The sequence below is a fragment of the Haematobia irritans genome, chromosome 3, assembly GCF_050003625.1.
Source record: "Haematobia irritans isolate KBUSLIRL chromosome 3, ASM5000362v1, whole genome shotgun sequence".
Classification (NCBI taxonomy): domain Eukaryota; kingdom Metazoa; phylum Arthropoda; class Insecta; order Diptera; family Muscidae; genus Haematobia; species Haematobia irritans.
Window position 1 is genome coordinate 94,812,407 of NC_134399.1, and position 23,239 is coordinate 94,835,645.

Consider the following 23,239-nt stretch of genomic DNA (forward strand, 5'->3'; position numbering starts at 1 on the left):
ACAAATATTTCTTCGTGAATGTGTTTGAGCGTGAGTGAAATTCCACTCACTTTGGCTAGACGCTTCTTAAATGACTTCAACATGATTAAAAGTAAAAAAAAAATTAGCGATACGTATAAAAATTCGAGGTCGAAAGGGTTAAAAATTTCGACATTTCTTTTTTTTTAATTTGCAGGAATATTAAAAATGAATATGATAATTGCCTTCGATAAATTCGATTGGATATTAAATATACGAATATAAAATGGATAATAATTCGTATATTTAATATCCAATCGAATTTATCGAAGGCAATTATTTATAGTCAAATATGCAAATTTTCTGTCACTAATGCCATATCTGTTGTGTAAGCTTTTCTTTGTGAACCTTTTCCATTTATCTAAAAACGTAAAGTATATATATATTCATCTAAACCTCCCACATTCTGCGGTAAGATGTATGGATTAGTGTTTGACAATTCATTGGAAATTGTTGTGTAATTTAAAATTTAAACATCTATACAAATAAAAACTGACAAAAAAAAAAACAAAACTGAAGGTGTAAGTATACAACAGAAGTGTGGTTTTGAAATTGATGATGATTGTATCAATATATTGTTTAACCATAAAATTAGATAAATACCAAATACAATCGTGACAATGATATTATTTCAAAAAACAAAAATCAAACGTAACCAAAAATTATTGTTATACGCCCGCCATACAATTCTTTTTTGTAGTATTGTTTATTCTAGGAAAATGATTTCTATAATTATATGACAGCAATTTAGGTTCTATTGACATATACTCGTATAATATATAAATATTGCTAAAAGCAGGAAAATGTTGACAAAACAATCTATACAAACAAAAAAAGAAAATTGTTGAAGAAAGTAAAATTTAGACAAGCCTAACTAAACTTACTCGTAAATAAAAAAAAATAAAATTTATCAAAAATATTCTAAAAAAAACACTATCAAAACTTTTTGCAACAACTTTCTTTTAAACTAAAATTTTGCAAAAATTATCTATAGAATAACATTTTTCAAAAATTTTCCTGCAAATAAATTTTTTTAAAAATTTTCTATAGAAATAAAATTTTTCCAAAATATTTCTATAGAAATAAAAATTTTCCAAACATTTTCCCTAGAAACAAACATTTTATAAAATTTTTTCTATAGAAATAACATTTTTTAAACATTTTTCTATAGAAACAAACATTTCTAAACAAATAAAAAATTTTCCAAAAATTGTCTGTACAAATAAATTGTTTCCAAAGATTTTCTATAGAAAAAAACATTTTGCAACAATTTAAAAAAAAAAAACACAAAAATGTTTCTACTCAGAAAAAAATATCACCAAAATATTTCCAATTAAAAAGTTGATTGAAGTTAATTTTTTTGTTTTCAATTAATAAATTAATTGATACAATTACCTTTTTAAGCAAGATAGAAACATTAACTTAATTAAGTCAATGATTGAACATTTTAAAATTTTTAATTAAAAAGTTAATTTGATTAACTTATTAATCAAACTCGGAAGAGTGGTCGAATTTTTTTAATTTTTAACTACAAATTACTTTCAAAAAACCAATGTTTTAATCAAATTAAAAACACTAAGTCAGTTAAGAAAGTAATTGGAAATAGTTGCGCTTTTAATGAAAAAAATTAATTGAGTTTTGCATTCAAAATCAATTAAATTTTTAATTGAATCAATTAAAAAATTAATTGAAATTTGCCAATGAAATCAATTAATTTTGTAATCAAGTATTTTTTTCGTGTCCGTGATTGATACCCTCATTTTCGTCATTGAAGACATTTCAATTAAAAAATTAATTGGATCAATTAATTTCGTGATTGAATCAGAAAAAAAAATTTTGTGTGTATAGATATAAAATTTTTCCAAAAATGGCCTATAGAACAAAAATTTTTCTAAAACTTTACTACTGAAAAAAAATTTTCCCAAAATTTTTTATTGAACTAAAATTTTAGAAAAATTTTCTATAGAAATAAAATTTTTGAAATATTTTCTATAGAAATAACATTTTTGAAAAAAATTCTATAGAAATAAAAGTTTTCCCAAACTTGTCCAAACAATTTCTATAGAAATAAAATTCCCTTTTTCTCGTCGGTTAAGCTACTCTTGTAGTCTAGTCAACGCAATGGTTTTCAAGCTGAGATCAAAACAAAAAATCAAATTTTTTCTAAACATTTTCTATAAAAATAAAAATTTACCACAATTTTCTATAGAAATCAATTTTTTCCATACTTTTCTATTGAAACGAATTTCTCAAAAATTTTCTATAGATATAAAATTTATAAAAAATTTTCTTTAGAAATAAAATTTTAAAATTTTTTTCAATTTTTGTTTCCAACATACTACAATAGTTTTCTATTGAAACGAATTTCTCAAAAAATTTTTTTATAGAAATAAAAATTTCTAAACAAATAAAATGTTTCCAAAAATGCTCTATACAAATAAAATTTTTCCAAAAAATTTCTATGGAAATAAAAATTTTCCAAAGAAATTCTATAGAAATAAAATTTTTCCAATAAACGAAACGAATTTCTCAAAAAATTTTTTTATAGAAACAAAAATTTCTAAACAAATAAAATGTTTCCAAAAATGCTCTATACAAAAAAAAATTTTCAAAAAAAATTCTATGGAAATAAAAATTTTCCAAAAAAAAATCTATAGAAATAAAATTTTTCCAATAATTTTCTATGGAAATAAAATTTTTCCAAAAGTTTTCTATAGAAATAAAATTTTTCCACAAAATGGCTATCGCAATAAAACCTTTCCGATAATTCTCTATTGAAATAAAATTTTTGAAAAATTTTCTATTGTGTGTATAGATATAAAATTTTTCCAAAAAATGTCTATGGAAATAAAATTTTTCCAAAAATTAGCTATAGAAATAAAATTTTTCTAAAAATTTACTACTGAAAAAAAAATTTCCCAAAATTTTCTATTAAACTAAAATTTTTGAAAAATTTTAGAAATAAAATTTTAGAAAATTTTTCTATAGAAATAAAATTTTTGAAATATTTTCTATAGAAATAAATTTTTTTTTAAATATTCTATAGAAATAAAATTATTCCAACAAATTTCTATAGAAGTAAAAGTTCTACCAAAATATTCTATAGAAATAAAATTCTCTTTTTCTCTGTTGGTTAAGCTACTCTTGTAGTTTAGTCAAAGCAATGGTTTTAAAGCTGAGATCAAAACAAAAAATCAAATTTTTTCTAAACATTTTCTATAAAAATAAAAATTTGCCACAATTTTCTATAGAAATAAATTTTTTCCATAGTTTTCTATTGAAACGAATTTATCAAAAATTTTCTATAAAAATAAAATTTACAAAAAAATTTTCTTTAGAAATAAAATTTTAAAAATTTTTTCAATTTGTGTTTCCATAGTTTTCTATTGAAACGAATTTCTCAAATTTTTTTTTATAGAAATAAAAATTTCTAAAATTTTTTCTATAGAAACAAAAATTTCTAAACAAATAAAATGTTTCCAAAAATGCTCTATACAATAAAATTTTTCCAATAATTTTCTATGGAAATAAAATTTTTCCAAAAGTTTTCTATAGAAATGAAATTTTTCCAATAATTTTCTATGGAAATAAAATTTTTCCAAAAGTTTTCTATAGAAAAAAAATAATTCCAAAAAAATTCTATAGCAATAAAGCTTTTCCGAAAATTTTCTATTGAAATTAAAATTTTTGAAAAATTTTCTATAGAAATAAAAATTTTCCAAAAATTTTCTATAGAACAAAATTTTCAAAAAAATATTTTTTTTCTAAAAATTTTCTATAGAAATAAAAATATACCAACATTTTCTATAGAAAAATTGTTCTATATAGTTCTCTATAGAAACGAAATTTCTCAAAAAATTTTCTATAGAAACAAAAATTTCTAAACAATTAAAAATTTTCTATGCAAATAAAATATTTCCAAAAATTTTTGTACAAACAAAAAAATGTCTGTAGAAGTAAATTATTTCCAAAAAAAATTCTATAGAAATGAAATTTTCCATAAATTTTCTGTAGAAATGAAATTTTGCCAAAATTAAATATTTACCAAATTTCTTTTGATAAAACAAAATGAAATAAGGAAGTTTGAAATTATTTTTAACCTACTTTACCCTTTACGTCATTTTACATACATACATATGTCGAAATTTTATTTAATTCAATTTGAATTTTCATCGAAATTAATGTATCGCAATTTCTCGTTTCCAGGGTGGCTATCCAGCACGACTGAAAAAAGTTCTCATTGTTACGGCCCCTTTGTGGTTTAAAGCACCCTTCAAAATTCTGCGCCTATTTGTGCGAGAGAAATTACGCGAACGCGTTTTCACTGTATCAGTGCCAACGCTTAGCCTTCACGTGCCTCGCAAAGCATTGTAGGTATCTTCCACAATTCAAATAAAAGAAATGTAATTCGAATTTCTTTCAATTTCAAAACGAAACTAAACTAAAAATTTTATTTTAAAAAATGCCAAAACATAATTTTTACCAAATATCCAAAGCATGCTAAGATTATGTAATATTTTAAATTAACAAGTAAATAAAATGGAAGTGTTGGGAAGGTAGTTCCCACAGTACTCCCCCGTCGAAGAACGCTAGAATCGTTCTGGGATTTTGATAACTCTTCCAAATCGGGTTCTTTTTTCTCCACAATATCTTTTATGAATTTCTGCTCCCTGATTGAAATTATGTTCATTATTTAAAATAAATGCAGGCTTGACTCGGTCTATAGATACGTTTTGACGTTTTCCATCAACCATAATACCGTACGTCTTTTTACGTCTATCTAGAACAAGGTAGGGTCCTTTATACCGAGGTTGTAATGGTTTCTTATAGCCGTCCTGTCTTATCCAAACATGCGAACAGCTTTCCAAACTCTTGCTTATAAAAACAATTGGTTTTGAGTGGTGTCTTGGTTCAGTCGATTTTACGCTTCTGATTGCTGATTTTATGTAATGAAGTTGATCTGTAGGATTTAGAGTAGAATCCTCCTTAAAAAAATCACCGGGTAGTTGTATTTGTTCTCCAAAAAGCATTTCTGCAGGGCATGCTCCTATGTCCTCTTTAGTAATAGACCTGATACCTAGTAGAACTGTGTTGAGTGTTTTTGTCCACTGAATATCTTCTGCACATGTTAATGCTGATTTCAAAACTCTATGAAAACGTTCTACAAGTCCGTTTGATTGGGGGTGAAATGAGGTTGTAAAATTATGTGTAATGCCCAATTTAGCTATTTCTTTAAACATGTGAGATGTAAATTGACTTCCTCTATCAGTGGTTATGGAATTTGGTATTCCGTATCGGCATATCCAATTGTTGTAAAATGCGGTGAAGACAGTTTCAGCTCTTATGTCGGGCAAAGGAATTGCTTCTGGCCAACGACTGAAACGATCCATGCATGTTAACAGATGTGTGAATCCTTCAGACGGAGGTAGTGGTCCGACGATATCCAAATGTACCACAGCAAAACGAGATGTTGTCGGTGGAAACTTGCCAAATTCAGTTTTGTTGTGCTTGGTGATTTTGCACCGTTGACATTCCAAACAACCTCGAGTCCATTCATTAATATCCTTATTCATAGAAGTCCAATAAAATTTCTTTGCGATCAGTTTACGTGTTGCTCGTATTCCCGGATGTGAAAGGCTATGTATATTGTGAAATGCTTGCTTACGGAATTCATTTGGGAGGAACGGACGGGAAACTCCTGTTGAGACGTCGCACCATATCTTAATGTCCGTGTTTGGAATATTTACTGCAATTATCGTTTTGCTCTTACTTTTAATCATTTTAAGCTGAGGGTCTTCTTCTTGAGATTCCGACAGTCTTCTATAGTCTAATGGTTGTATCTTGATGGCCTCAATTCTAGATAGAGCGTCAGCGGTGACATTTTGGGAACCTGGAATGTGTCTTATATCAGTAGAAAATTGCGCAACAAAATCTAAATGATTTCGCTGCCTAGGAGAGGCTTTCTCTAACTTTTGTTTGAAGGCGAATGTCAATGGCTTATGATCGGTTAGAATAATGAATTTTCTTGCTTCCAAAAAATAACGAAAATGTTGAACGCTTTTGAATACTGCTAAAAGCTCACGATCATAGGTGCTATATTTCATTTGTGTTGACGTTAGCTTTTTAGAGAAAAATCCAAGGGGTTCCCATGCTCCGTCGACGTATTGTTCTAACACCGCCCCAATCGCATGATTTGAAGCGTCAACTTTAAGTACTAATGAAGCATTTGGAACTGGGTGAGTAAGGAATGATGCTTTTGACAAACTCTCCTTGCAAATTTTAAATGCTTGTTTTAGCTCGTCAGTCCAACTTATTTCACGAGTATCATTTTTCTTTGTCTCACCTTTTAATAAATCGTTGAGAACAGATTGTGACTTGGCGCCCTGAGGTAGAAATTTTCTATAAAAATTTAGCATTGCCAAAAATCGACGAAGTTCTCTGATTGTTTTAGGTATTGGGAATGACCGTATGGTGTCCACTTTTTCCGGTAGAGGTCTAATGCCATTTGGTGTGACGTGGTGACCAAGAAAATCTATTTCAGTTACACCGAAAATACATTTTGAAGGGTTAAGGAAAATTCCATATTTCTTAAAACGTTCAAACAATATTTTCAAGTGCTCTAAATGCTCTTCTTGAGATCGTGAGAAAATACAAACGTCGTCAATGTACACAAAAACAAAATCCAGGCCCCTACATACTCCATCTATATAACGCTGAAACGTCTGTGCAGCATTGCATAATCCAAATGGCATTCTTAAAAACTCGAATAAACCAAATGGCGTAATAACTGCTGTTTTTGGGACGTCTTCTGGATGAACGGGAATTTGGTAAAATGCTTTCGTTAAATCCAACTTAGAAAATATTGTTGCGCCGTTAAGAAGCATTTGAAAATCCGTTAAATAAGGCACAGGGTACTTATCAGGAACCGTAATACTGTTGAGTGCTCTGTAATCTCCACATGGTCTCCATTCACCATTAGGTTTTTTAACCATGTGAAGAGGATTTGCCCAGTTGCTGCTTGAAGTTTGTATGATTCCCTTGTCTAGCATATATTGAAATTCCGCTTTTGCTGCTTTAAGTTTTTCGGGATCCAGGCGCCTGCTTCTACAGGAAACAGGTGGGCCATGTGTAACAATATGATGATATATGCCATGGTCAGAAGAAAAATTTTCGTTATGCATTATTAGTTCTGGATATTTTCGGAGAAGCTCATGATATTTAGAATTTCCACAAATCATTTTTATCCCTATAGAATCTTCTTTACATATCGTTGCACTTACTGCGAGGAGTGTATTACCATCTACCAGTTTCCGAGAATTGAGATCTGGTAAGAGGTGAAAGTGACGTAGGAAATCAGCACCTAAAATGGGTCGTGAAACATCAGCCATTATAAAGCTCCATGCGAAAGATCTGCGCAACCCTATGTCCAAGGAAATATTTATTGAGCCGTATGTCCTAATTTCGGTTCCATTAGCTGCATAAAGAGATAATTTTTGTGGATTTTTGCGAGTTTTGCAGGGATAGACTGAGATCTCAGCCCCAGTGTCAACTAAAAATTGAGTTTTTGATTTTGCATCGGTAACAAACAGGCGGCCGGCGCAAACTCCATCGACTCCTTGGGCCGAACTTGTGGCCGATGGAGGAATTAGTTTTTTGTTATGTTGAAGTCACATGGGGGAATACATTTGCGAGCATTTTCGCCAAAACGAAAATGGTACCAACACTTACTTCTTGTATTCGATTGTTTACGGGATTTTGAGTTTGAACGCTTGTTTTGTCTAGAGCGGGATTCCAAAGCATCTATTCTAGCAATCACCTCGTCCATTTTTGTCGTTAAAATGCTGGATGTTGAAGTTTGTTGCAACTCTGAGACGAAACATGTCGTTGAAGTCGAGAGGGTTTCCATGATTCTATCTGCTCGTATGCCTAACTGGTCTATTTCCTGAGTATCACAGACCGCTAAAATACTTCGTATTTTCTCTGGCAAACGCTCTAAAAACAAAGTCCTTAATACCTCATCAGAAATCTTGCCAGCTGATAAACATTTTAATCGTTGTAAGCAGTGCGATGGTTTTTGGTCACCCAATTCTATGCCACTTAGTATGCGCTTGATTTGATTTTCCGCTGATTCGGCGAAGGAATCGGTTATGCGTTTCTTCATCGCATCATACTTATTCGTGATTGATGTGTCCAACAATAAGTCCTTCACCATAAAAAGTACGGAGGGATCCAAATTTGCGACGAGGTATTCATATTTGGTAGAGTCTTGCGTAATTCCGTGAAGACGAAATGTAGCTTCAACTTGTAAGAACCATATGGCTGGTTCTTCTTTCCAAAATGCTGGAAGTTTCGCGATTCTTGCGGATTCAATACCTATGTTGTTTGCAGGATGACTGCTGTTGTTTGTTGGAATGTTTTCTGTTGACATCTTCGAAATAATCTTATTTAGGGGTCACCAATTTGTAGGTATCTTCCACAATTCAAATAAAAGAAATGTAATTCGAATTTCTTTCAATTTCAAAACGAAACTAAACTAAAAATTTTATTTTAAAAAATGCCAAAACATAATTTTTACCAAATATCCAAAGCATGCTAAGATTATGTAATATTTTAAATTAACAAGTAAATAAAATGGAAGTGTTGGGAAGGTAGTTCCCACAGCATTACCCATCCATCTCGGCGGAACACTGGAAATTGAACATAACACATGGTTGCTGCATTGCCGCAAATCGATGACGAATCGTGAAGACGAGTTGCTCGCCAATATTGGTGGTTTGTCAGCGGCAACGGCGGCGACAGCAGCAGCAAATCAAAACATTTTGAGTAATCAATCACACATCACAAATTCCGCCGGAGTGCCGGTGGCAAACGGCGATTGTCAACGTTTTCTGGCGGAACCAAACGAAAATATCACAACTACTACCACCACCAGCACATCATCACCATCATCACTGATAAACGGACATCATAATAATTCTAGTAGCATTACAACAACAGAGTCCATAGTGCCAATTGCCGCCAACAATTTAAATAATCTAAACAACAGTACGTCACCCAATAACGAACATAGTAACAGCAAATTGTTGGCGGTGGCTTTAGCAAACGGCGGCCTTGTCGCCGGCACCATTGTAAACGGTGATCTAACACATTCGACTACCATTAGTGGTAGTGCTACTACTTGTTCCGGTAGTAGTGCAGGTGGTTTAGTCGGCCAAACAACACCAACAGCAACGACGAACGCGACAACAGCCACAACGGGTCTCAGTGATTTCTGGACAGAGAACCCACCAAGTAGTGCCTCGTCGGGATTTAGTGATGACGACAGTCTGGCTGGCCAAGAGGGTGATCCGAAAACAATTGAACAAATTGTTCAAATGGTAAAGGCACTGGGGCGTCAGGGTCTGGTAAAAGAATATGCCGAAATTCGTAGTCGAGCCCCCGATGGCACATTTCTACATGCCAGGTAAGATTATTTGGAAATTTACTGTGTGGACAACGTTTATAAATGTGATTTTTATTTTATGTGGTGTTTGTTTTTGTTTTTAGAATGCGCAATAATTTGACCAAAAATCGTTATACAGATGTTCTTTGTTACGATCACAGTCGAGTTGTTCTATCCCGAGTCGATGGTGATGAGGTATCGGATTATATAAATGCCAATTTTGTAGATGGTTACAAACAGAAAAATGCATACATTTCAACTCAAGGTAAGTGTTTTTTTATATATTTGAATGATCTTTTACTTTTTCCTTGTATGAGATGTTGTATTGTATTGGAAAATAACCAAATTAGTCAGATGATTATAGGCAATTTTATCAAAGAATGTTGGATTGCAATGAGTAACTGATTTTTTTTTTCAAAAAAATCTTACAAAAAAAAAAATAAAATAAAATGTTTTAGTGGTGAACTAATTACTAAGTGTCATCAACAAATGCATTGCGATTCCTAGAAAATAATCACCTTCCGCTATAGAATGGAGGGTATAATGAGTTTTTCCATTACGTTTGTAACAACTTGAAATATCCGTTTTCGGCCGAAAATGTATTTGTGAAATTCTGCAACAATCTAATGATGATTGTCTGTCTTTCTTACACATCATTGATTAGCTTGGATTTCGCCCTCTATATAGTGTCTCCCCTACTAGAGGTGTGTGCGTGGCTCCAAATTGTACACACAAAAAATTATTACCAACATTTTTTCAATTAAACACTTAATTGAATTTGGAAACGGCTTCAATTAATATGTTAATTGATTCAATTAATTATTTAATCAAATCCGAATAAAACCCAATTAAAAAAATGATCGATATTTGTTACGTTTCCAATTAAAATATTAATTGATTCAATCAATTTGTTAATCAATTCGGAAAAAATTTTCAATTACAAACGTGATTGAAATTTTTTCCGTTTCCAATTACACATGTGATTGATCCAATCACTTTTGTGATTGAAATTGAATAATTTTGAGCAATGGAAAGAGCGAAAAGAGAATGGGTATTTATTCAACATTGTATGATGGAGAGATCAGTCTGTAGAAGTAACTTGTAACGAACGGTTGGGTTTTTGTTTTTCGCGTAAATTGAAATACATGATTGGCGACATTCTGTCTGCTGCATTGAAAATGTGTACATAAATATTTTGAACGCAACAACAAATCATAGCAAAGGGTTGAAATAAATAAAGTGTGCAACAACAAATGGCCACGTGGTAAAGGTTTGAAAAAATATGTGAGAGAACGCATTTGAAATTACCTGTGTTTGTGTTTTGTGGTATTGTAAAAATGGAAAACAATCTACGTTTATTGAAGGTAAGAAATTGTGAAATGTGAATACCGTTTTCCATTGAAGCCTGTTTACATTAAACGGACTAAACTAATATATTTTTTATTCATTTCTTTTAGGAACCAATTTTATTTCGTGAAATTGACCAATCAACTCCATCATTTTATCAAATATGTAGGAATATGTTTGCAACAAAAAAGTGGGTACAGTATTGATCTTTTAAAATTATAATTTTTTTCACTCCTAGTTTTCTTAAAACCAAGAGCGATATGGGTTTGTTGGAAGATTCACCTTGAAGTTGCGAAGTGGCGTTGGCATTAAATTGTATTTTTGTTTTACCTGCCTTTTTCAGCTTGAACCCAAGTAGAGAGCAGTATATCTGATATATAAACTAATGAGCTGAATTATGTAATGGTAAAAAAGTTCTTTCTTTTGGATTTAAAAATATGAAAAATATCCGAAAATAATAAAAATATGTATTTCCCATTTATATACACAGTCTCACATAAGTTTACATACCCTTGAGGTTTTTACCTTATAACTAAACATGTTTCTTGTTGTTGTTTATAATCCAGACTAAAAAAAATCTTCTTGAAAATTGACAAATACTTTGTTTTTTAAATTAATTTACAAAATCTAAAGCATATATATGCATATTTTATTATATTTTATTAATTAAAGAAAATACAATTTCTTAAGTCGTATTTAAACTTGTGTAAGACTGTGTATTTTTTCTATTTTTAGAATTTGCAAAGTATCATCAATATAATACCAAATATTACATTGCTTTCCCATTATTTTTGTTTATGATTGGTTCAAATTTTAATAGACGATTTCAATGTGCGGAAATTTTGGAAAGGAATTGTTACTAAAATTAAATTACCGAGCTCCTTAATACACCTTTTTATGCTAAAAGACTACAACTGCAAAAGAAGATTATAAATCTGCAACCTGGAACTAAGAATTGAACTTGATATTCTATGCAGGTAATGTTTAACAAAATTAACTTTTAATTTAACAAAATTAAATTCGAATTATTCTGTTTACTTTCAGAAAAACTAATTTAGCTAACAGGCAGCTGATTTATTGGAAATCTAGGCGCATCTACATATTAGAAGGACCATGCTAACATGGTTATTATTATAAGGAAGATAATGATTTATATAATTTATGTAATTGTATTTGTAAGTTATGTTAGAACAAACCACAAATCACAAGAACCAAATTTATTTGTCTATTGCATAATTCAAAAAATAATAAAATATTAAATATGTTTTATAAGAAACACATATTTTCTTTTATTTCAAATAAAATTAAATACGATTTTGGGGTCGCAATATATAAATTTTTTGATTGAAATTTATAGCCAATTTCAATTAATTATTTAACTGAATGAATCAAATAGTTGATTGTTTTTTGTCGCGAAATTAATTAAAATTTTAATTGATTCAATTAAAACTGTGATTGAATTTTATGTTAAAAATCAATCACGTTTTTAATTGATTCAATCATACAATTAATTGATTCCGTGACAAAAGTCAATTAATTTTTTAATTGAAAATCGTGTTGGTTTTCAATCAAAATGGGTGATTGATACTATCATTTTCGTGATTGAAGACATTTCAATTAAAAAAATGATTGAATCCGCGATTTTCGTGATTGAAATCACAAAAATTTTTTTTGTGTGTAGTGAGAAAAATGAATCGTGAACAAAATTAAAATTCTCGTGAAGTTCCTCTGGAATATGTAAAGTAGTCTTGCCAACTCATCCGGTATGTTCCTATGGCCAGGCACCCATATTGGGTGAATATTGTACTGCTCAGCAATCTCGTTGAGAGATTTGCGGCAGTCGATGGCCTTTTTCGACTTAAGGAACACAGAGTCCAAGGATTTTATTGCAGGTTGACGATCTGAGTATATATTAATGGCAACATTTGTTGGAACATTAGTTCTCAGCCAATTAATATTTCAGCCCCTCAAGAAAAAATCACGATCCAGCGTAAGATTTAGTTCTTCGTCATTTGCTAATCACGTCTTTTATTCGAATAATTGACATTAATTTGGCTGGCGATACATGTTATATTTTTGCTATTTTGTAATTTTAGCTTATTTGAAAAGTCGTCAGTCCCATGAAGTTGCCTTGAATCACGTGAATGATCGTGGAACCTATGTGAGCGTGAGTCTTTAAAAGCTGTTCGTACTTCAGCGTACGCTTTCATATCGTTAATGTGCATGATTGTTCCAAAACTTTCTATAGAAATAAGAAATTTTTCCAAAAAAAATCTTAAGAAATTAAATTTTTTTAAAAATGTTCCTAGAAATGAAATTTTTCAAAAATTTTCTTAGAAATAAAATTTCTCAAAAATTTTCTATGGAAATAAAATTTCTCAAAAATTTTCTATTGAAATAACATTTTTCAAAAAAATTTCTATTGAAATAAAATTTTTCAAAAAATTTTCTATACAAATCTTAAGAAATCAAAATTTTCTAAAATTTTTTTAGAAATGAAATGAAATTTCTATAGAAATAAAATTTTTCAAAAAATTTTCTGTAGATCTATAGAAAAATTTTCAAAAATTTTTCCAAAAATTGTTTATAGAAATAATTTTTTTCAAACATTTTCTATAAAAATTAAATTTTTCCAAATTTTTTTTTATAGAAATAAAAATTTTCCAAAATTTTTCTATAGAAATAAAATTTTCCCAAAGTTTTCAATAGAAACAAAATTTATCCAAACTCGTCCCGAAATTGTAGTGAGAGTTATGGATCACGTAAATGAGACTTATTCAAATACCATCAAACTCACACTCAAGCTAAAATTTAAATGGTTCATTTGTTAATCACGTCTATTATTCGAAAAATTGGCATTAATTTAGCCGGCAAAACATGTTATATTTTTGCTTTTTTGTTATTATAACTTATTTGAATGGTCGGATGTCTCGTGTTGCCAAGAGTTACGACAATTATCGTGTAACCTACACGACTATTGATAAAGTCTTCTAAAACAGCAGAAAGTCTGCTGAAAAAGGGACAGCAGTAATTGTTTGCTGAAATAGCAAACATTTCCTGCTATTTTTGAAGCTCGATTACACTAAAACATGTTTTATTTTGGCTAAAACAAATAAAAATGTCGACTTATGAGCTATCCTCACATAATTGACACAATATTTTATGAATACCTATAGTATTTGACCAAAAATCTGAATATTTATCGAATTGAGGCATAACAGCAAAATGTTTGCTGATCGTATTTAGGAGCTTGTAAGTATATTACAGTGCAAAAATATACCAAAAACTACTTTTGGTTCTTAAATAGGCTTTGGGGAAAATTTTATAACCTAAAAATTTTATAAATTGTTGTTCATTACGCCCTGAAGTACAAAAATATAACAGCAGACATCGACTGCTGTTTTTAGCAGACTTTTTTTCTATGAGTGCACTGTGGGGCCAATGACAGGTCTTTGAGGCAAAAAGTCAATTTTTTAAGTCAACTATTTAAAAATAATAATAACGGAATTTTATATATAACACATTGAAACACCCAAATATCAAATATTAAAATCTGGTAACACCTCATGATTACATGCCGAGCTGTCAAAGTTGTCATATTTTGTTCTGCTACATTTTCTGATATTCAACCATAAACAAACAACAAAGTCATTTTGGCCGTCAAGCAAAAAATTTTAAAATTATAAAAATTTTGTAAAATGGAAAACACTTGTAAATGTATGTAAAGCAACATGTTATTAAATTAAGAAGAAAAAAATTGATTTGATGAATAGTTTTTTTGTGTCACATGTGCAGTCTATTTTGTGTAGTTTTTGTTGTCGTCCATATGTTCTGTGGAGTAGAACTTTCTTTATCCGAGCGTATCCGTGAAAAAATTTATGTGTGGAGAAAGGTAATAATGTGTACTATTAGTTTTTGGAAAAATTAGCTGCTCCAATCTGCACCATTTTATAAAAATCTATTTTCAGATAACGTAAAACTTAAAAATTTGGATATATTTAACTTTTGGTTGGAAAATGATAGAAAACCCATTAATGTTACCAACTGGATTTCCGCGAAATTCAACAGAAGTGTCAATGAAAACTCTATGACGACAGTGAAAAAACAAATTAATAGTCTCTTCAAGTAATACAATCGTTTGGATTAACCGCACTCCTCAATCCGTCCGCTTTTGCCGACCACTTAAAATTGAATTTATAAAAGAAACCAAAGATCATATATTGAAAGAAAAAACCAATCTGGATATACAAATATCAAATCTTACGCCTTTGGAATATTATATGGTAAACGGTAAAAAGATTACTGTAAAGTACGAGCTTATTATGAGTTTAATTGATGGAAAAGTGTTGAACGTACTTACGGAAACAAAGAGTACTCAGTCGTGTCCGATATGTGGTGGAAATCCAAAACAGTTTTTGTCAATAAAAAAATTAAGCTCATCGGTGTTTCAGCCCAAATCGAATGCATTAAAATATGGTATAAGTCCATTACACGCCTGGATTCGATGTTTTGAATTTGTCCTTAATCTTTCATATATACTTAATATTAAAACATGGCAAATTCGGAGTGCTGAGGAGAAAGTCCTTATGCTAAAGAGAAAGCGCGAAATTCAAGAACAATTTTGGCAAAAAATGGGCCTTCATGTCCACAAGCCGAAAAGCAATGGGAGCGGGTCCACGAATGACGGCAATACGGCACGAAAAGCATTTTCTAATCCGGAATTATTTTCTTCTATAACCAACATTAATATCAAACTTTTAAAACATTTACATATAATTCTTATCACAATTAACTCTGAATTTGAAATAAGTGCCGACCACTTGCAAAAATTTTGCTATAAAACTGCAGAGATATATTTTAAACATTACGAGTGGTACCCAATGTCAGCGACTTTGCATAAAATTTTAGCACATTCTTTCCAAATATTGCAAGCGTCAATCGTGCCTCTCGGATGTGCTGGTGAAAATGCATCTGAGGCGAGAAATAAATTTTACAAAAAGGACCGCATTGAGCATGCACGAAAGGATTCTAGGGAGCATAATATAATGGATGTTTTTAACAGGGCCCTGGATTCTTCAGACCCGTTATTATCAAGTATATATCTGAAAAATCGTCTTTCAAAAAAGAGATGTTTGCAGCTTCCAAGAGATGTTATTTCTCTTTTAAAAATTCCGGATATCCCTGAGTATCAACTGCCAAGTACGTCAAGTGCAGCTACAAATAAAGATGTTTCAGATTCTGAAGATTACGAAGAGGATCCATTTCATTTTAATTTTGAATTAGAAGTTGATGAAACAGAAAATTTTCAAGTAAGAATTTTGTACAAACGCCAATTATTTTGTACATACGAGTATTAAATAACAAAATTCTCTCTTTTTAGATTGATTAAATTTTGAATATTGTATCCAAACACCCAGTATGTTTTAAACACTTACACCAAGAAATTGATTTATTTTAAAAGTAATTTTATGAAATGTATTAATATAAATTAGTTTGTAATTTAAAGTCAGTTGATAAATAAATGTTATATCCAACAGAATGATGCAATTACACTGTTCTGCAAAAATCATCTTTTGAGCCCTTCTTTAGACGAAACTAGCAGATCCTTATGTAAAATGATCTCCTGAATCCGAATTTACTTCCCGTTTTGCCCTATCACATCCAGTTTTCGAGATATCATGAAAGTACATTATTTCTTCTTTATTTATGAAAAATGTCAGAAAAAAATTGTTTCGAGGATTCTCGAAAACTAGGCATGATGGGGCAAACTGGACTGTCATTCTGTTTCAGGAGATCCTTTTACATAACGATCAGCCGATTTCGTCGAAAACAGGATTTCATTGCAGAGCAGTGCTATCGCAAGGGTCTCCACCTGGAGAAGCACTTTAATACCCGTACTAGAAATGGGCGTGGCACTGCCCGAATGCCTCAATTTTTTTACTGAAGTCTTAAGAATACATTATAATCATCTGTACGAAATTTTAAAGGTCTAGCTGTTTCCTGTGATTTATTGCCTCAAAAACTGACCATTGGCCCCATAGTGGAGTGTAGGTAAACGTGATTCCTTAAGAGCTGTTCGTGCTTGAGCGTACGTGAGTACGGCTTTCATTTCGTTCATGTGCATGAGTGTAAGTTTCTAGCACACATATCGTGCGTGAGTAAATATTTTCCCTTTTGAATAAATTTTCACTCACGCACACAACTCTAGTCTCTACCAGCGTCACCGTTGAATATTTTGAAAGATGACACTAGTTGTTCATCGAAAATAAATCCTTGATATTAAGGGGAGCATTCGATTTAACTAGTTTTTTTATACAATATACAAAATATGCTATACATTATACCACATTAATACTAAGGTTAGCATCATTAACGTGATTAAAATTGTGAATTAAAATTCTATACTCGTTCTTCGGATAGTTTCAACCAATGCGTAATTGGAGAGTGGAAACCCAATAAGGAAAAACTCATAATGTCTAAATGGGACCCTAAAGAAAAATCCTAGGTATCGGATCTGAACAGGGAATGTCCCCATTTTTAATCTTATAAATCATTATTAAACCCAATATCATGTGCCGGCCCTTAAAAGTACGTAACCTAATCAACTTCAGCCTTGATGTGTTAGAGGGTAGAACAAAACCATTGTACCATTAAAGATGTCACAAGGAATATACAAGAATTTAGATTTCGATCTAAAATTTTCGTTATCGACTGTCGTGATTAGCCCCTCAGTCCTATTACTATATATCTCATACTTTGGATCCCACCTCATACTCGGGATCCCATACCATGTTCATGAATATGTCTGACAAGAGAGGTACAAAGCCTCTTGGTAACATATACTAACTACCTCGGTCATCCTGTGTAATAAATATTTTAATAATAAATAATTTTCTGATTTGATTCTGTTAAACCTAATTTCGGTGACCAAGCGGAGAATCTTTAGCCAAGAATCAAATCAAAAAAAAAAGAATTTTCATTTCCAAAACAAAAATAAATGATTTCAATATTCCTTCGAAATCTTGAAGATTATACTCCAAAACATAGGATATTTACCATTTGTATTTCTATCTTCACCAAAATTGATTGTATTTTTTGATGATGTTATTCTCATCCTTTCCATCACTTGATCTACCACAAAGGGAATACATACATACATACGTATGTCGTTAAGTTGGAGGTACAAAATAAATACACAACCACATTTATTTAACCATTGGAACTGACCCTAATCTGTCGTCCAAATACAAATAGTGAACATGTTTCCATGCACAAGGACAACGACATCCATTTACACCTATTGCGCCCATGGTGATGGCAATGTTCATTTGTGTTCTTCGTTTGTTAGTTGTTGTTGTTCTCTAGTTGATGGTTTGTCTTTGTTGTGGACATTATTTGCTGTCACAATTTTCTATTATCGCCATCATTCAACGACATCCTCATCATCCTCCAATTCCATTTGGCTGGCTTACTAACCTACGACACCGACACAAAAAGCTCAGGGTCGGTCGCCGTTTAAAGTCTTCATCGAAAGAAACGAATGGATTCATGATGTGGTAGGAGTGTTAGGCCATTGATGCAGATAAATGTATTATTTACTTTTACCTTTTCCATTGCTTTAATCTTTAGTGTACCAGTCACTGTTTACCACAACATTCTATTATGGATCATAAAAGGAGGCCAACTTGTATTTTGTATAGATTATATCTACATATGTAGGTTTGTATATTTCAAATGAAAAGAAGATTAAACAAATGGTATTGTACTAGATTGTTAAACTCTAGCAGTTTTAATTATTGTAGTTTTAAAATAGGAAGGCCAGTGGTGCCAATATGGCTAGATATGTAAAAAAATAGGTGAAAATTCATTTCATGGTCTTTTTTATGTGTTTAACATAAATATAGGCAATATAAGCCACACCTACAAAACTTTTTCTATAGAAATAAAATTTTGACAAAATTTTCTATAGAATTAAAATTTTGACAAAATTTTCTATAGAAATAAAAATTTTGACAAAAATTTCAATAGAATAAAATTTTGACAAAATTTTCCATAGAAATAAAAAACTTGAAACAATTTTCCATAGAAATAAAATTTTGAAAACATTTTCTATAGAAACAAAATTTTGAGAAAATTTTCTATAAAAATTTTGACAAATAAAATTTTGACAAAATTTTCTATAGAAATAAAATTTGTACAAAGATTTATTTAGGCAGAGGCCAACTATCATAAACCTTTTTTCGGAAGCTGTGGTTCACTTTGAGTTTAATGAACTACCCCAATTTATTCTGATAATTGGTTGATAGTTTTGCTGCAAATAGAGCATGTTAATGAGGAATGTGGTAATTCCGAAACGTGCGGAAACAAATTTAATAAACATTCTTTAAATTTAACAAACATTCTTTTCTTCAGTTGATAAGCTACTCTTGTAGTGTAGTCTACCCAATGGTTTTAAAGCTGAGATCAAAACAACAAATATGATTGAAGTACAAACCAACAATAAAAAACAAAAAAGAAATAACATTTTTACAAAATTTTCTACACAAATAAAATTTTCTATAGAATAAAATTTTGACAAAATTTTCTATAGAAATAAAAATTTTGACAAAATTTTCTATAGAATACAATTTTGACAAAATTTTCTATAGAAATAAAATATTAACACAATTTTCCATAAAAATAAAATTTTGAAACAAATTTCTATAGAAATAAAATTTTGACAAAATTTTCTATAGGCATAAAATTTTGACAACATTTTCTATAGAAATAAAATTTTGACAAAATTTTCTATAGAAATAAAATTTTGACAAAATTTTCTATAGATAATATTTTGACAAACTTTTCTATAGAAATAAAATTTTGACAAAATTTTCTATAGGAATACAGTTTTGTTGTTGTTTTTTTTTTATTTCAGCTTAAAACTATGCATTGACTAAACTACAAGTGTAGCTTAACTAACAGAGGAAAAGAATGTTTGTCAAATTTATTTGGTCAAAGCCCTATAGACTGCAAGATGGTTGGATGGACGTACATTTCGAAATTACCACATTCCTCATCAGCATCCTCTACTTGCAGCAAAATTATCAACCAATTATCAGAATAAATTGAGTCAGTTCATTAAACCCAACAATGAACCACACTTGAACCTTCCGAAAAAAGGTTTTGCATGATAGCCGGCTTATGCCGAAATAAATTTTACAACATATCTCTTTTCTTTTGCCACTGTCAAATCATCGATTTGAGTGCAGTTGGCTGGGTTTATTTTGAGCGTGCTTCCTCTTTTTTTTCATTCGCTTTGTTTTGTTATTGTTAGTTTTGTTCTTTAAGCATTTTTGTTGTTTTTTTGATTTCTGCTTAAAACCATGCATTGACTAAACTAAAAGTGCAGCTTAACTAACAGAGGAAAAGAATGTTTGTCAAATTTATTTGGGCAAAGCCCTATAGACTGCAAGATGGTTGGATGGACGTACGTTTCGGAATTACCACATTCCTCATCAGCATCCTCTACTTGCAGCAAAACTATCAACCAATTATCAGAATAAATTCAGTCAGTTCATTAAACCCAACAATGAACCACACTTGAACCTTTTGCTGCAAGTAGAGGAATGTTGCTGATGAGGAATGTGGTAATTCCGAAACGTTCGTACATCCAACCATCTTGCAGTCTATAGGGCTTCGCCCAAGTAAATTTGACAAACATTATTTTCCTCTGTTGGTTAAGCTACACTTGTAGTTTAGTTAATGCATGGTTTTAAACTGAAATTAAAAAAACAACAACAGGAATACAATTTAGATAAAATATTCTATAGAAATAAAATTTTGACAAAACTTTTTATAGAAATAAAATTTTGAAAAAATTTTCTATAGAAATAAAATTTTGAAAAAATTTTCTATAGAAATAAAATTTTGACAAAATTTTCTATAGAAATAAAATTTTGACAAAATTTTCTATAGAAATAAAATTTTGACAAAATTTTCTATAGAAATAAAATTTTGACAACATTTTCTATAGAAATAAAATTTTGACAAAATTTTCTATAGAAATAAAATTTTGACAAAATTTTCTATAGAAATAAACCTTTGACAAAATTTTCTATAGAAATAAAATTTTGACAAAATTTTCTATAGAAATAAAATGTTGACAAAACTTTTTATAGAAATAAAATTTTGAAAAAATTTTCTATAGAAATAAAATTTTGACAAAATTTTCTATAGAAATATAATTTTGACAAAATTTTCTATAGAAATAAAATGTTGACAAAATTTTCTATAGAAATAAAATTTTGACAAAATTTTCTATAGAAATAAAATTTTGACAAAATTTTCTATAGAAATAAAATTTTGACAAAATTTTCTATAGAAATAAAATTTTGACAAAATTTTCTATAGAAATAAAATTTTGACAAAGTTATCTATAGAAATAAAATTTTGACCAAATTTTCTATAGAAATAAAATTTTGACAAAATTTTCTATAGAATATAAAGTGTTGACCAAATTTTCTATAGAATATAAAATTTTGACAAAATTTTCGATAGAAATAAAATTTTGACAAAATTTTCTATAGAATATAAAATTTTGACAAAATTTTCTATAGAAATAAACCTTTGACAAAATTTTCTAAAGAATATAAAATTTTGACTAAATGTTCTATAGAATATAAAATTTTGACAAAATTTTCTATAGAAATAAAATTTTGACAAAATTATCGATAGAAATAAAATTTTGACAAAATTTTCTATAGAAATAAACCTTTGACAAAATTTTCTATAGAATATAAAATTTTGACAAAATTTTCTATAGAATATAAAATTTTGACAAAATTTTCTATAGAATATAAAATTTTGACAAAATTTTCTATAGAATATAAAATTTTGACAACATTTTGACAAAGTTTTCTATAGAAATAAAATGTTGACACAACTTTCTGTAGAAATAAACTTTTGACAAAATTTTCTATAGAAATAAAATTTTTACAAAATTTTCTATAGAAATAAAATTTGACAAAATTTTCTATAGAAATAAAATGTTGACACAACTTTCTGTAGAAATAAAGTTTTGACAAAAATTTATATTGTTATGTTTCTATATTGATGCGTGTTTAATAACCCGACAATTAAGAACACAGTTCTTTTCAATAACAACAATCTACAATTTTCTTCACTGATATTAAGTTCGAGTTTAGCCGCTAAAATCGTAATTTTTGCACGATTACTTTTCTTTAATAATCTATTTTAAGGAACACAAACTTTCTGAAAATTTGCTTTTGGCTTTTCTCCATCAAGTTATAAAAAAATTTGCAACAAATATGTATAATTTTATGCCGTTTTCTTATGGATTTAGTTTTCACTTTGGCGATTTTAGCGGCTCGAACTCGAACTTAGTACCCACCTATAGGTTTCACATGTTCGCTCTTCGTTGTGTACTGTTCGACTTTTAGTTTACGACTGACTTTCCTAGTTCCCTCTGCCTTCTATTCGGATATGTTCTGGGTTTCACATGAAAGACTTGTGGGGAATTTTTTCGTAGTGGTTGTTCTGTAAGCTACATTTCCCCTCATAGACGGGAAATTTATTTTTAGTGTAATCTTTCTTAATTCCAAACAGAAGGTTTTGAAACCGAACTAAATCTTTTATTTTCAATTTTTCAAATGTTTTCTATATGCTTGATAAATATTGGGTGATAAAATAACATGAAAGCCCTTTAAAAATATACTACAAATTGTCCAAGATTCCCCTTTCAATTGTTGCAAAAAAAATGGCGGTTGATTAAAAGCAGCTGATTTTATGCATGTTCGAAACGACAGTGTTGCAAGATTTTGAGAAAACGCATTGAAACTTTTGTAATTAAAAATATCTGTGTTAATGTTTTTTAGATAACAACGAAGTATGTATGAATATGATTATGCTTAAATTTTAAATAATAACAAACACATTTTTGAACCAGATAAGACAAATTAAAACAATATTTTTGATCACAAAATTGCTATAAACTTTTGGGAACTTAACTTCTTCAAAGCGTCTAACGCAACTGACTGACTCGTCAATGATAATAAACTGCGTTAAGATTTGTCGCCGTCGGGAGAAAAAAAGTATGCTTCATAAAATTATTTGTTTTTATTTATTCATAGAAACATAAAATACAAAATAATCCGCAATATTGGATTTAAATACGATGAAAAATCATAAATTACATTTGCAATATATTTTAGTGCGAATATCAATATATTTTTCTAAAGACGTTACATTGTGACGTGCAGTCCTAGTTCCTCAAATTTGGAGCTTGGCTCTGAACTCTTACAATAGTACACAAAAGATAATTGGCCAAAAAGTGCACACAAAAATTTTTTTTTCTGATTCAATCACCAAATTAATTGATCCAATTAATTTTTTAATTGAAATGTCTTCAATCACGAAAATGATAGTATCAATCAC

At 29.7% G+C, this 23,239-nt stretch overlaps 2 protein-coding genes and 1 long non-coding RNA gene across 5 annotated transcripts in view; all 3 read left to right on the forward strand.

The window, feature by feature from the left end:
- Positions 1–23,239, forward strand: part of Ptpmeg2 (Protein tyrosine phosphatase Meg2) — a 343,669-nt gene that overhangs the window by 305,239 nt on the left and 15,191 nt on the right. For all 3 annotated transcript variants that reach the window (XM_075302918.1, XM_075302916.1, XM_075302917.1), the window contains exons 4-6: positions 4,225–4,382; positions 8,678–9,481; positions 9,565–9,725. In XM_075302918.1, coding sequence (XP_075159033.1) covers positions 4,225–4,382; positions 8,678–9,481; positions 9,565–9,725 — 1,123 coding nt within the window. The remainder of the gene's footprint in view (positions 1–4,224; positions 4,383–8,677; positions 9,482–9,564; positions 9,726–23,239) is intronic.
- LOC142231683 (uncharacterized) lies at positions 10,573–12,083 on the forward strand. The gene is made up of 4 exons (XR_012720862.1): positions 10,573–10,824; positions 10,918–11,212; positions 11,628–11,784; positions 11,852–12,083. It is a non-coding gene; the product is annotated as an uncharacterized LOC142231683 (long non-coding RNA).
- Positions 14,426–16,196, forward strand: LOC142228926 (uncharacterized). Its single transcript, XM_075299448.1, has 4 exons — positions 14,426–14,524; positions 14,581–14,699; positions 14,776–16,116; positions 16,188–16,196. The coding sequence occupies exons 3-4, from the start codon at positions 15,088–15,090 to the stop codon at positions 16,194–16,196; spliced, it is 1,038 nt and encodes a 345-aa protein (XP_075155563.1). The 5' UTR covers positions 14,426–14,524; positions 14,581–14,699; positions 14,776–15,087.

What these genes read in the sequence shown, in the direction of transcription:
- LOC142228926 (XM_075299448.1), top strand. Translation starts at nt 15,088, where the DNA reads ATGGTAAACGGTAAAAAGATTACTGTAAAGTACGAGCTTATTATGAGT.